Below are 14,769 nucleotides of genomic sequence, written 5' to 3'. Positions count from 1 at the left end.
TCAGTTTTTGGCCATTATAGTTTAAAATTAATACATGCTACAGTAATTAAAACCCATGCATTTTATGTGCCCATTTGTCCCGCTTATTACACCGTTTAAATTACGTCCCTATCACAATTTATGGCGCCGATATTTTATTTAGAAATAAAGGTGCATTTTTTCAATTTGCGTCCATCACTATTTATAAGCTTGTAATTTAAAAAAAATTAATAAGATACTCTCGACATGTATATTTAACAAGTTCAGACCCTTAGGTAACTATTTATGTATTTTTTTTTTATTGTAATTTTTTTTTTTTTTTTAAATACAAAAATGTATTTGGGTAATTTTAGTTTGGGAGGTAAATAGCTAATTTTAGATGTAATATAATGTATTCTTTTATTTAATTTAGGTATGTGGGTGCAGTTTACTATTTGGCCACAAGATGGCCACATTCAAAAAATTCCTAGATGCGAACGATCTCGCATCTAGGAACTATAAGAAGAAGGTGATGTTTCCTGGGGGCAGAAATACCGCGCTCTCTGATGAGAAAGCGTTGGCATTTCTGCCGGAGACTTAGATCGGTGAATGGGAATTATATTCCCATTCACTGATCGGGGGGGGCAGCGGGAGCACGCCCGATCGCGCGCACCACACGGCTGCAGCAGCAGTGCCCATCTGGACGGATATATCCGTCCAGATAGGGCAAAGTGGTTAAGCTACCTGTCACTTTCTGTGACATATAATTAGGTGCACTGTGGTCACTGTCCTTATTGGGACCCATTTACTATGCCATCTCTCAGCTACTCGTGAACAATCTTGTGTTCTGATCATTGGAGGCTAGGTCTTCAGTGTACAGCACACATTATAAACAACTGTCCTAATGTTATCGACATATCTGTAATAAAAGCATTCAACTTAAAGAGTCTGAAGCCTCCCAAAAAACATGTTTTTAAAGACCTCTAACATTAATGTCCTAGCTGAAGTGCCACATCCCCGCGGCTGAACACAATCGCCCCATACTCACAGGGGAAAATTTTGGGGCTCCTTCCAGGTAGAGGCAGAGCTTTGTGCAGTAGCTCTGCCTCTACTCGCGTCAATCTGCACGGATCTCCGCCTCCTCCCGCCCCTCTGTCTTTTCACTGAGAGGGGCGGGGAGAGGCAGCGATCGGCGCAGATTGACGCGAATAGAGGCAGGGCTACAGCCCAAATCTCTGCCTCTCCCGGGCAGCAAATACCACGACCTGAAAAGTTGTGGATTTTTGCCCCGGGAGTTTGGGGTGAGTAATTGAGTGTTCAGCCGTGGGGATGCAGAGTTTCAGCTAGAGCATTAATGTTAAGAGAGGTCTTTAAAATAAACGTTTTTTGGGAGGCTTCAAAGTCTAAGATAATAGAAAGCAATGGTGCTGCGTGATTTTGCACTATTCTACACATGTTTAGCTATTGCAACTGTGAAAACAGGTCAGTTTAAACTGAACCATTTACTGGAAACTTGTCAAAATAATCAAATTTGCCTCTAGCTGTTCCATTTCATAAATGTATGACAGTCTTAACACTTTTAGGGCCAGTTCATATTAAACATCAGTGCTGAAAGGAACCAAGTTGGTTGTGATAGCGTGCGGTGCAGTTTCATTCAATACTTGTGAGCAGAGCAACACCTCCAGTGCATCAAAATGGCCTGAATTCACTAAGCAATACCACATTCGATCACCTTGAGAAAATGCCAATTCACTAAAGCCATTACTTCACACAAAGTAAAATTACCAACTAGTGAGGTAAATTACTGACTTGTGCCGTAAATACCTCAAGAAATTCACAAAATTAAAGCATTCGGTAATTCAGTGCTTGGTACAGAAAAGCCCCCGGTATCCTGGTGGGGATCGCCTGCTGCTGGATACATGTGCTTCCCGCAATAGCACAAACCTTCTCCCTAAATGACTTGCCGGGGCTCTGAGCAGCTTTACGGCTTCCCCACTGCACGGGAATCGGAACGTCAGCTAACCCGCATCGGGTCATGTGACACCGGCTTCTGTACACGGATGCCGGAAAGCGCTAGGAGCCTGCAAGGAGGTTCAGGGAGACTTACAGCCATCCCTGGTGCCTTGGTAAGTTTTAACCACCTTGGCGGCAATGACTAGCTCAGCTCGTCCATTAACGCCGCGGTGGACTGCTCAGGCCCTGGTGGGCCAATGAAGTCATTCCGTTCATCGCCATGGCGACGGGGGAAGCCCTAACAGAAATCCCGTTCAGAACGGGATTTCCTGATGTGTTTGATCACCGGCGGCGATCGGAAGGGTGGGAGGGATTCGGCAAGGAGGGGGGAATCGTGTAGCTAGCGCTAGGCTAGCTACACGATTAAGAAAAAAAAAAAAATACTGCTGCGCCACCACCCTGGCGATCTTAATAGAATGCCAGTGTGGTTAGGCATGCCGGCCCCCTCAGAAAGCGCCCCAAAAGAGGTCCCAGTTATCCTACAGGCATGCCAGTTAAGATTTCCGATTGCCTGAATTCCGGATAACGGGGACTTTGCTGTATTTATCCCCAGCTTTGACCAGCTGGTAACTCAATCTCAATGTGGTAAAAGTTGACAGATAAACCAGACAGCCAATAGAGCGATCCACACAGCCTCTGAACAGATACTCTGGCAGGAGAATGGCAGAGCAGGAGAAGACATTTAAAAAAGCTCTTCTGTATCCCTTTAGATGTGCATAGCTGTATACTGATACACAGAAGAGCTCCCTGTAGTTAGCATAGATGTGCATCTAAAGGGATGCAGAGGATGTACTGAACAGAAAATTGAAAGGTGCACACCACTTGTAAGAGAAGACTGACAGCTTCCTGCCTAACCTCCTCCACAGCTGGTGAGACTTACCGAGCAAGGCTTAGTGAATTGAAGCATGTTTTTAGGCTTATTACCAAACTTCTACCATATGTGGAAAATCTTAGTAAATTTGGTAAAATACCGAATGCGCCATTTTACTGACCTAAATTATTTAACAAAACTGCCCTTGGTGAATTGAGGCCACTGTTGCAGGCTGGACATTTTGTTGCCATGCCTTTCTCATTGTTGGGTGCATTGAAGTGATGGAGAAGCCTGTGCAGCAGTGGTGTAATGCAGTGTAGAGCAGTGCACTCTGCAACACTTTTCTAATGTGAACAGACCCCTTGGTGTTAAGACACGTATCTTCCAATAATTTTGCACCATCTATCTTCAGACTGTTCAATGTAATTCTCCAAGGAAAAGATACTGGGGTGGACTTAAGACAGGTATAGCCAAAGAAAAATACGATGGCTTCAGCTAGATACATTTTGCTATTCTATAAGACATTTCATGTTTACACATAAGCCAATTCTAAAAATCCTAAGGTTCTCAAAATTTGAGAAGTACAAATGAACCGGTCAACATTCTGGATAAATAGTAGTATGCTGATGTGTGCTGCTTCTACAATGTGTACACAAACATGATAAAGCATTATATATTGATGACAGGAGGTGTTAATGGCCCACTCTCCTGATCAGGGATAGTGTTGAGTGGACTGGTTCACGAGAGGTAAAATAAGCCTATCTGTGTTAGTTTTCCTTACTGTCCAAAAGGTGTCATCCTCAAAAGTGTATTTTCTAGTTTAGGTGTATGCAAACTGCGTATATAGATGACCTATGCTGGGCCATGTGCTTACCCAGCAGTTGTTTGTCCTCCCTAATGCACAAATCTTTGTTCTCCTCAGAGATGGTCAATGAGATGCTAATAATTTAAGATTGCGTGCAAATTTCATGCACACTGTATGCAGCTTGGAACTGGGCCTATTAAATGCACTTCGAATACAACAGTCCTGCAGGCTACAGTGAGAGCAGTTGTTCAGCGTATTTACCACCCCATCTACAACACAAAAGCATGGTGACTCAATTATAACCAACTGTGAAGGATTCTTCCTTTATTAAATGGAGTACATAGTGAGAAGCAACATGACATTTCAGATGCTGAATCAGCCTTGCTGTGAAAGGGCCACCGCCCAAAACGTCATGCTGGTTCTCACTATATACTTAATTAAAATGATGAATCCTTCAGTTGGTTGAGCTACAATTGCCGTTCTTGTCTGTCCAATTAAATGTGCTTCCTGCTGATTATGAATGGTCTAGTTCCAGACTACAGTTTGCAACATTATTAAATGCAAACCAGAATTCCTGACATCTCATTGACCAGCTCTACTCAGTTACCTGAACTGCATATACCGTTCTGCTTCGCTTGTGTTTAGGTGTTGGACCTTTAGGACTGATTCACAGGTGATACTTATTCCTGATCAAATAATGATGCAAACAAAACTGGATTGACCAATGGTCAAGAGAAAACTCTTGTAGAGGTGGAAACCTAAAAAGTTGGCCACAAATGCCATTGTTTGTACCAGGCCTTAAGATGTACAAGTTCTTACCTCTGAATGTTGCCGTGTTTGAAGTGAACGGATTAATGGGAGCAACCAGATTTTCCTTTGGCTATACCACAAGTTGATAAACAAGAATATTTAAGAAATATCAAGGCATGCGCAAGGAAATCTGCGAAGCAGGTATTCAAATCAACCAATCAAATGCTTATATTGTTAAAAGGGGCACTATAAAAAAAACAAAAACTAAAATTTTAATTGATGTGTACACCTATGTTCAATGTTTGTTCCAGAGAAAAATTCACTGTAAATTACTTTCTATATAGCTGTCATTTACAGTAGTTAGTTTCTTTTAGTCGGATGGAGCAACTATTATACAGGAAAAGGTTTTTTTAAAAAAAGAAAACCCTGAGAATCCTCCATGAGGAAGCAGGACTGGTCCAAAACCTGTTGGTAAGAGCCCAATTAAAACCACTGTGACAGCTACATAGAGGTAGTCATTTACCATGCATTTTATTCTGGAATACATGCACATCTTAAATACATGTAAACCATGCATTTTAAAATCTACAGTTTTCATCAAAGTGCCCCTGTAACACCTGAGATTTGATTAGTAGTGCTGGCCAACTGCTCCACTTTCCTTTGCATAAATCTTGATATACAAGCTCCACCAAGTTTGCGGTTCTGAATAGGGCTAATAAATGAGATGTTAATTCAGCTGATGCAAATGTTTATGCTAATTTTAAGCAGCTTGAAAATGGACCAATCAAATGAAGCTGCAACAGCATCTGTAAGCTTCATTTTCTTGCTGCATACATCTGCATTAACTCTGAATTACTTGCATTTCAAGGACTATCCCTAGTTCTGAAGAGAGCCTATGGTATAAGATGCAATCTGTGGGAAGTTTCAGACAACTAAAGAATGAATCCAGGCATATACTCGAAAATTTACCTTCACATCATCACCTTCCATAGATACAAGAACATCAATATAGATTATAAAAAATAAATAAATAAGACTGATGAAGCAAGATCTACAAATTAAACGTGCAGGATATCAGACTTTAAGCTTGCAGTTGCTAATAATCAAACCAGTCCATTAGCCCTCTAAAAATAAACACATGGGGTGTATTATCCTTGTGAAGGGAAAGCTTTATGAGCAGCCTGAACAAATGAGATTACTGAGGAGAAAATGAGAAACGTTAGGTGTGTGGATTAGGATGTGTTAATTTCATGCACTTAGGAACACACACTCACACCCCACAGTAGTAGAAGCGGTAGAGGAGGAAAACACTACATGTGTAGGGGTAGAAATATTTGTTACATCATGATGCTGGCTGGCGATGGAGGGTTGCCGCCTTAAAGCCCCCTGAATGGAAGTTCCACTTTGGAAAGCATTCACTACATCCATCTGCAAGGAATCAGAGATTGTGACAGCTTGCTCAGCAAGAGAGAGAGAGAACAAGAGAAAGGACCATCCCATCTACAACAAATAAAAGCAAAAAAAAGAAAAAAAGAAAAAAAAAAAAAAAAAAGAGAAAGGCACTTTTATAGAGCAGCTAATAAAAGCAAATTGAAGAAAGCTTAAGGAAGACAAAGAAACTAAAGATTCTTTCAAGCGTATTGAGGGAAAATACAGAGAAGGTAGAGAGCTCACGCACACCAGTCACAACTGAGCCTAGTTAGCGTTAACAAATGAGCCATGGGCCTTAAAAATAAATGAAAAAATAAAATAACGTTCCCATAACCCATTTACAGTTAGTGCATCACTCAAGACCATACCTGAGTCTGAATTCTGTTTAGTCCCCTAAACCACAAGATCTGACCCCGACGTAACTCCCTCTCTGCATGATCAATCTCCTCAGCATCTTCAGCAAGCTCCTCTTCAGGAATTTCATCCTTGTGTGTCCCATGTCCTGCCTCTTTCAGGAACTTCAAACGACTGGTTGGTATTGAGGTTACCAGCTAAATAAAGGCAAAAGGTGTTTAATACAATATAGGATGGTAAACACACTAAAAACAGAGTTCTGTTAGTACCCATGAGAAGATTCCCTGAACCACAATTACCACAGCTGATTGATATACCCAGTGTAAATGCACATTGTTGGACATAATACACCCTTACAATGTCTGCTCTCAGCACTCCAACTCACCACACACCAAACTGTCATCTTCAGGATCCCTCCTGTGCCCAAATAAGTACAAGTACACTTTTGGTAATATAAATCAAAGAACAACGTACATTTGCTAAAGTAACACAAGGCTTTGAAGACGTAGATAAATCAAAATTATAAATCAGGTTACAAATGTAAAATACAATCATAACATATAAGGTAGGAAGACTAAGAAGTACATGTATTAATATAGGAGATCACAAGTCTCCCATAGACGTCATTAGAATAATGAGATAGAATGAAACATTTACCTGGCCCCAAAGTAATGTTCCCATACCCAGGAAAACGGACCAAAGCCATTGATCTACTGTCAATTCTGTACAACTAAAAGGCTTTCCACCAAACTGAACAATTACGATCTAAAAAAAAAAGGATACAAAAAAAAAAAAAAAGATGAATACTTTAAAAAGTAACAATTACACATATGCATATTCTATAAGCAAACTAGGTAAAAAAAAAAAAAACCTGTTTATCAAATAACACCAATTAACATGTAAAACTGCCAAGAAAGCAACACAAATTCATAGAACGACTGATGCAGTTCAAAGTAGGGTGAAAAATGGATACAAGTCAAGCAAAATTCAGACGTCACGGAACAAATTTCTGCTGAGACTCCAGCGACAGTCACCAGCTGCGTACATTTCAGGTGATTTGGCTACCTGTGTCCTGGATTTGCTCAGCCCTGGAGGACATTACTGCAATTCCTCCGGTCACCTCTAAAAGTCTTTGTGTAGGCATATAAAACAGCAGGTCAGCAAGGTGACTTTAGAAAAATCAGAAGACACCACCTTTGGCCTGCTGGATAAAGTTCCTTACAGAATTAAGAGGTTCTGCTCACAAACACTTTGAGATAAGCATTTTAATGCATAGGATTCAGGAATAAATCAGTTTACAATACAACAGTATCTGTCATTGCATGGATACATTATTGAATGTTGCAGATAAAACCACTGCATGCTTACCTGTATTATGAAAGTACCTAATACAATGCTGCAGAAGATGACATTGTTAAAAATGCCTTCAAACACATTCCTTTCACCATGGATCTTTCTGGCATTGATTTCATTGAAAAGCTGCATCATGACAAACGTGTTGAACACAATTGTGTAGTGCTGTGATGGAGGAGCATGGAGGGGGGCATTTCTTCCACTGTCGATGTCAAAAAGTTTCTCTCCTGCAAAAAAAAAAACAAAAAAAAAACAACATGGCCCTTGTTACACAAATTGGCAATTCCATGGTCTTCAGATCGTTTTAGAAGTGAACAGCGGCTAACTTTTCAGACATCTGCAATTCCCTATCACGCTACCAGTACTCTTTAGAGTCATCACTGCATGCAAGGACCATTCACAGCTGTGATCTGCAGTATTCCCTAAATGCATACACAGATGTCATGTGGCTGGAAAAACTTCAAAGCCCAACCATCTTCCTCAGTATAAAAACACAAGACTGTCTTAGAAGGCGCTCAATGTAGTATAACCATCTTTATTGATGTAATCATTGACTGATAAACCGTGCTAATACAAATAGTCAGGGACACCAGATCCCAATATCACAATCATAAAAACCCTGAAGGTCTGGCAATGATTGACAGATTCGACCTGGAGACATGTCTCAGAGAGATCTGTTGGCTTCCCATAAACCACCGGCAGATTCCCGATTAATATCGGCATGAAAACTTTCCGGGAATTGGCCTCATGGTGCTACCTTGCCACCCATCCCATTGTATTTACACTTTACCTGTCACGCTGTCCACCTTACTTTTGCATCGGTGCCCCAAATGGCTGGCAGCATTTTAGAATGTGGTGTGCGTGTGACATCACACAACCCTCGTGCATGCCGCTAGTCATGTGGGACAAGAACGCGAAGTATGGAGGACACAGCAGCAGACAGCATAACAGGTAAAGTATAAATGTATGGGCATAGGGAGAACATAGACATGGGAAAGACAGCAGCCAGGGGATGATCATCGATTGCGCATCCCATCGACAACGTAGGCCAGAGATTTCCCAGCATGTCCAATCAATACATTTAACCAATTTTGTCCCAAATTAGCCAGTCGATCAGGCATGCACTTGGTGGTACAGAGTTGCATCCAATTAAGTTATCCAATTTGATAATTATGGAATTGGATGGTCAATCGGTCACCACGTTGATGTATGGCCACCTTAACTGCTGAACTGAGCTCCTTCACAAAACACTAATGACCAGTCCGGTATCTACAGACACTCAGTAATCCACATCCCACAACATACATGTCATCCTATTCAGATTTTATTTCTGGGTCCTTAAGGCGCGTACACACGCCATACTTTAGCAAACGACGGGTCCGTCAGACCTTCCCGCTGGGCGGACATTCTGCCGACAGTAGGACCTGTGTACACGTTGTCGGCAGACTGTCTTATCAGTCTGCTGACAACAGATAATGTATGTAAACGACTGCACACTGATATAAGGAATTGTATTTTTAACACTTAAACTGCCAAAACTGAAGTAAATACTACTATGGTAAAAAAAAACAAAAAAAAAAAAACCCACCACACACAATTAGCTACATTTTTTCAGGTACAGAACCAATGTAAACACACTCACCTACAAATAACAGCGTGAAGACCACTACTAACTGGTAGACTGCATGGCCTAAAATATTTTTCATCATGGTGCGAGATATGAGCGGTTTATTTCTGCCATAAGGTTTTCTCAATAATAGAGATTCTGTTGGAGGCTCTGTTGCAAGAGCGAGTGAAGCAAAAGTGTCCATAATAAGATTTACCCATAACATCTGGACAGCCTTAAGAGGCGAGTCCTAAGAAGGAAAATAAAAAGTTATTTCAGTAAAATACCATGTGTCATAAGAGTTGAGCAGTAGGGATGGTCAATAAGATACAAATGTTTCCTTCCGTTTCATGTAAATTATATGCAGCTGGAAATTGGACCATAACTTCCTGTCAATTTTTATTGGTCCAAGGTCAAGCTCCATGACATTTACATGAAATTGGAATGCAAGGATAAATTATTTTCATCTCATTGATCATCCCTATTGAGCAGGCTATGAAATAGCACTCATTTTAATGCATACAGTGTGTTACACGCATGTTATGCAATGTGCATAGCATCAAGGAGACCCAATACAGATTTACACTGCTAAGAATTATAAGAACGGATAGTAAGATCAAACTGCAGTTCTAGGCAACCATAGTAACAGTACTGTGAAGAACAGATTGCCTTTCAACCCACATCTTTCTGCACCAGTAATTACAGTAGCTACACGCAGGAAGAGCCAGTATTATGCATGTTCAATACCGTACGTAGAGGTATTTTGCCTGTTTTCACCTTTCAGCATAGACAAAATGCAAAAAAAGGACCATTTTAATAAGTACAAATGAATTGAAGAAAGGAAATTGGAAGTTGCCAGTTTTATTTTCGGTAAATATCACAATATAAAACATTACACAAAATGGATTTGACATTTTTTCAGTTAGTAGCACTTAGCAGTTCTCCATGAAAAGAAGAGGACAAGTAACCCAAGTCTTCTCACATACATCTAGGTCACACCGCTAGAGTGTGCATTGTCATCTGTCAAGTGATGCATATTTAATATATGGGAAAACCGCAAAACTTACTTGTGTGATACAAGCTCCTGTAAAAGCTACAATGACAGCAACCACATTGACAGTAAGCTGGAATTGTAGAAATTTGGAGATACTGTCATACACATTTCTTCCCCACATCACTGCTTTTACAATGCTGCTGAAGTTGTCATCTGTAAGAATAATATCAGAAGCTTCTTTTGCAACATCTGTTCCAGCAATACCCTGTGAGGAGAGGCAAAGAGAAGAACGCGTAAACACCACATGCATTCTCCAAGCAACACCACTACATTAAACAATTATTTATGCAATATATAGAAACACTTGCCTACCCTCAAGTGCCTTCATAAATGCAACTTCAACACAAAGCATCTACTACATTTGCGACAAGAATGTCCCAAAATGATGGCACATCTTAAAAGAACATGAAAAGTCTCATTTAATTTACCCAGCTCTTCTAAACAATTGCACCAGGCCGTGACATACAAGCGACTAATAGTAAACATAGCCATTTCACTAAGACTTAAAGGAATCTTCTAGGGTAAAAAAGGGAAGGGGGGGAGGGGGGGGGGGTGAAGTAGGGGGAAAAAAAAAATCACACTGAAGTGAGATCTGTAGGAGCCCAGCACATTACTCATCTCCCCTGGATCCAGCAGTTCTCCCTTTGTCCCCTGGGTGACACTCTACCCTTTAGCAAGATTGGTGAGAGTGCTGTCTGTCTTCACGGCATACTTCAGAGGGATCAAGAGCCTCCAAGGGCCGGAAGAATGGCTGCCAGCATTTGGATCCTGGGGAGGCAACATAAAATGCCACCATGCTGCTCTGTCTCTCCATAACTCACGGCAGCTACCACGCTTCAGGCTTGGCGCTACCAAATTGCAGTAGTTTATGAGTTAACCACATAACGACCGCCTAAAGCCGGCGTTTTACATGGTTTTACATGGAAACGGCCATGTCAGTTCACGGAAGGTGTCTCTGAACAGCCTGCGAGCCTCCGATCGCGTCTCACAGGCGAAATGTAAACACGCGGGAAAGAAATCCCCTGTAATTGCAGATCAGGGATCGCCGTCGTCTGATAGGCTAAAACCTATTAAAGGCGGTACAGGACGGATCTCCGTCCTGTGCCGCCCATAGCCAGAGGGAGGAAAGGAGAGGGAGGGAGGAAAATCGCTGCGGAGGGGGGCTGTGAGGACCCATCCCCCCCCCCCCCACAGAGCGGCGGCACTCAGACCCCCAGTGGGAAAAACCGGGGGGGGGGGGGGGGGGGGTGTCGAGTGAAGTCTGATCGCCCTGCAGCAATCCTGATCTGCGCTGCGGGCTGGAGAGCCCATGCAGCACAGATGAATATTATTATTTAGTATTTATATAGCGCCGACATATTACGCAGCGCTGTACAGTATATATATATATATATATATATATATATATATATATATATATATATATATATATATATATATATATATATATATATATATATATATATATATATCTTGTCACTAACTGTCCCTCAAAGGAGCTCACAATCTAATCTAATCCCTACCATTGCCATATGTCTATATTATGTAGTGTAAGTACTGTAGCCTAGGGCCAATTTTTTTTTAGGGGGAGCCAATTAACTTATCCGTATGTTTTTGGAATGTGGGAGGAAACTGGAGTGCCCGGAGGAAACCCATGCAGACACGGAGAGAACATACAAACTCTTTGCAGATAGTGCACTGGCTGGGATTCGAACCAGGGACCCAGCGCTGAAAGGCGAGAGAGCTAACCACTACGCCACCGTGCTGCCCTGGTTTGCCAATCAGATCAGTAAAAAAAATCCAGCGTTCCTTAAAGAGACTCCGTAACAAAAATTGCATCCTGTTTTTTATCATCCTACAAGTTCCAAAAGCTATTCTAATGTGTTCTGGCTTACTGCAGCACTTTCTGCTATCAGAGTCTCTGTAATAAATCAATGTATCTTTCTCTTGTCAGACTTGTCAGCCTGTGTCTGGAAGGCTGCCAAGTTCTTCAGTGTTGTGGTTCTGCTATGAATTCCCCCTTCCAGGCCCCTCTCTGCACACTGCCTGTGTATTATTTAGATTAGAGCAGCTTCTCTCTTATCTTTTACAAGCTGGATAAATGGTCCTCTGAGCTGGCTGGGCTTTTACATACTGAAGAATTACAGACAAGGGCAAAGCTGTTTGCAGGAAAAAAAAGAGCAGCCTGAAACTTCAGTGCATGAGAACTGCAGGGAGAAAAACACACAAATGATCTCTTGAGATTCAAAAGGAAGGGTGTATACAGCCTGCTTGTGTATGGTTGTATTTTCTATGTGTGGACATACAGTACATCAACCTACTTCCTGTTTTGGTGGCCATTTTGTTTGTTTATAAACAAACTTTTAAAAACTGTTTTAACCACTTTAATGCGGCGAGGAGCGGCGAAATTGTGACAGAGGGTAATAGGAGATGTCCCCTAACGCACTGGTATGTTTACTTTTGTGCAATTTTAACAATACAGATTCTCTTTAAGTGGTATGAAACCCAGATTTTTTTCTTTGCTCTAAAAGATTTACAGCATATTATATACTACCACCACTTTTTTTTTTTTTTTTTTTACTAGATCAGCATTCAACTAGTTAAACACAGGACTTAAACGCTCCCTGCAGGGAAAGCTGGATGCATACGAACTGGAGATATTATCTTGTGTTTACTCAATTGCATCAAGTAAGGAATGTAAACATTCTCTGGCAATTCAGACACTCCACAACACAGACAGATACTCAGAAAGCATTTCTGGGTACATTGCAATATGAATATACTAGTTATGAATAAAATGCAATGTCAGCTCTCAGAGCAAAAAAAATTGTACTTTGAGAACTTGTAATTTCTAAATGAATAATACTTATGCACAAAAGCAAATATGATAACTGTATAGGATATAAAAAGTAGGAAAACACGTTTTTATTGAATATTGTGTCAAAGTTTTATACCACTTTAAGTCTGGTACAAACCTTTAATTTTGATTGGCCAGTCACTGACCAATTTTACCACCTACATGCATTATGAGAGCTTACCTACACAATCTGTTCATAGTATTCAAAATATGATGGCCCTCTACTAGATGGAAGTGGTAAAATTGGCAAACCATTGGCCAATAAAAATTAGTTCTGTGTACCAGATTAAGCTGGGTTCATACTGTACATGAAAATAAAAACTGATTCTGTAAAGCCAATCTGTTCTCCATTACAAAGGGATCCGTTTGTTCTGTTATGCCGGGCATAGACGGGTCGACCGGCGTCTCGATTAGCCGCCGGATCGACCGACCCAGTTACCGCTCGCCCCCGCTTCCTTATCAGCGCTCGATTCCCTGCCATTGTCCGCAGGCGGGAATCGAGCGGGCGGGGGTCGAGAGGCTTGATCGGGCCAGCTGATTATTATCAGCTGGTCGATACACGGTACAGAAACGTACCGTGTATCCCCAGCATTAGCCTCAGCTTATCATTGGTTTCTATTCAGTTTTTAAACAGACAGGAGGTGACGCTAAAAATAGATTACAGATGAAATCTGTGTTCTGCAGAGTTTGTACATACACTGCATTTGTCTTTAAATAGTTAGGGCTCGTCTCCACTAGTGCGGCGTGCATCTCGCAGACGCACGCCGCACTGAGCGGGATTCGCAGGCGAATCCCATGAGCCGTGCCATGCACGGCTATGGGATTCGCAGCCTCCGCAGTGAATTCTGCGGGGGGTTCCGGGCGAATCGTTCCCGCAAGCGATTCCGCCGCAGCGCCGTCATCCCCTATGGCAGAGTTTCCCTGTGCGAATCATGTGCGGGAAAACTCTGCAGAATCGCCGGCGACACCGCCCTAGTGGAAACGGGCCCTTAGTCTGATATTTGTCATATGTAAAATAACAGTTGTGTATGGAGTGCTCCTCTGGTATAAATGTAGACAAACATTAACATTAATGCTGACTAGATCGTGGTCAAATCAGCTAGGCTTTTGGTTGGACAACCCAAACTCCATGCAGAAGTCCTTGACTGAAAGGTTTGCCTAGTTACTCTTAAAGCACTATTGTCACCATAAAAATAAAATTTCAACAGCAACTGGTCTGAGTGTATTAACCCCCTTGGCGGTATGAAAAATACCGCCAGGGGGCAGCGCAGCAGTTTTTTTTAAAACATTTTTTAAATCATGTAGCGAGCCCAGGGCTCGCTACATGATAGCCGCTGCTCAGCGGCATCCCCCCGCTTCGATCACCTTCGGCGATCTCCGAACAGGAAATCCCGTTCAGAGAACGGGATTTCCTGGAGGGCTTCCCCGGGACGTCATTGGGAGGGCTTCCTCCGGGACGTCATTGGGAGACCCGATCCACCCCTTGGCGCTGCCTGGCACTGATTGGCCAGGCAGCGCACGGGGTCTGGGGGGGGGGGGGCGCGCGCCGCACCGGATAGCGGCGATCGGGCGCGCGGCGGTGGCGATCGGGGTGCTGGCGCAGCTAGCAAAGTGCTAGCTGCGTCCAGCAAAAAAAAAAAAAGTATTTAAATCGGCCCAGCAGGGCCTGAGCGGCACCCTCCGGCGGCTTACCCCGGGTCAACACACGGGGTTACCGCTAAGGAGGTTAAGTGATAAAGATGCTAATCCTGCATTCAAAACTTGCAAAAAACTCTTT

At 42.2% G+C, this 14,769-nt stretch overlaps 1 protein-coding gene across 6 annotated transcripts in view; it reads right to left on the bottom strand.

The window, feature by feature from the left end:
- Window positions 1-14,769, bottom strand: part of ATP2B1 (ATPase plasma membrane Ca2+ transporting 1) — a 266,462-nt gene that overhangs the window by 15,080 nt on the left and 236,613 nt on the right. For 4 of the 6 annotated variants that reach the window (XM_068276821.1, XM_068276820.1, XM_068276823.1 and 1 more), the window contains 6 exons: window positions 10,149-10,340; window positions 9,118-9,331; window positions 7,491-7,702; window positions 6,780-6,887; window positions 6,137-6,319; window positions 5,679-5,765 (listed from right to left, as the gene is read on the bottom strand). In XM_068276821.1, coding sequence (XP_068132922.1) covers window positions 5,679-5,765; window positions 6,137-6,319; window positions 6,780-6,887; window positions 7,491-7,702; window positions 9,118-9,331; window positions 10,149-10,340 — 996 coding nt within the window. Of the gene's footprint in view, window positions 1-5,611; window positions 5,766-6,136; window positions 6,320-6,779; window positions 6,888-7,490; window positions 7,703-9,117; window positions 9,332-10,148; window positions 10,341-14,769 lie in introns of all 6 variants that reach the window. The other 2 variants (XM_068276825.1, XM_068276824.1) reach the window with 2 other exon arrangements.

Source organism: Hyperolius riggenbachi, chromosome 3, assembly GCF_040937935.1.
Source record: "Hyperolius riggenbachi isolate aHypRig1 chromosome 3, aHypRig1.pri, whole genome shotgun sequence".
Taxonomy (NCBI): Eukaryota; Metazoa; Chordata; class Amphibia; order Anura; family Hyperoliidae; genus Hyperolius; species Hyperolius riggenbachi.
Note: the sequence above shows the minus strand (reverse complement) of the source record. Positions and strands in the feature narration are given on the sequence as shown.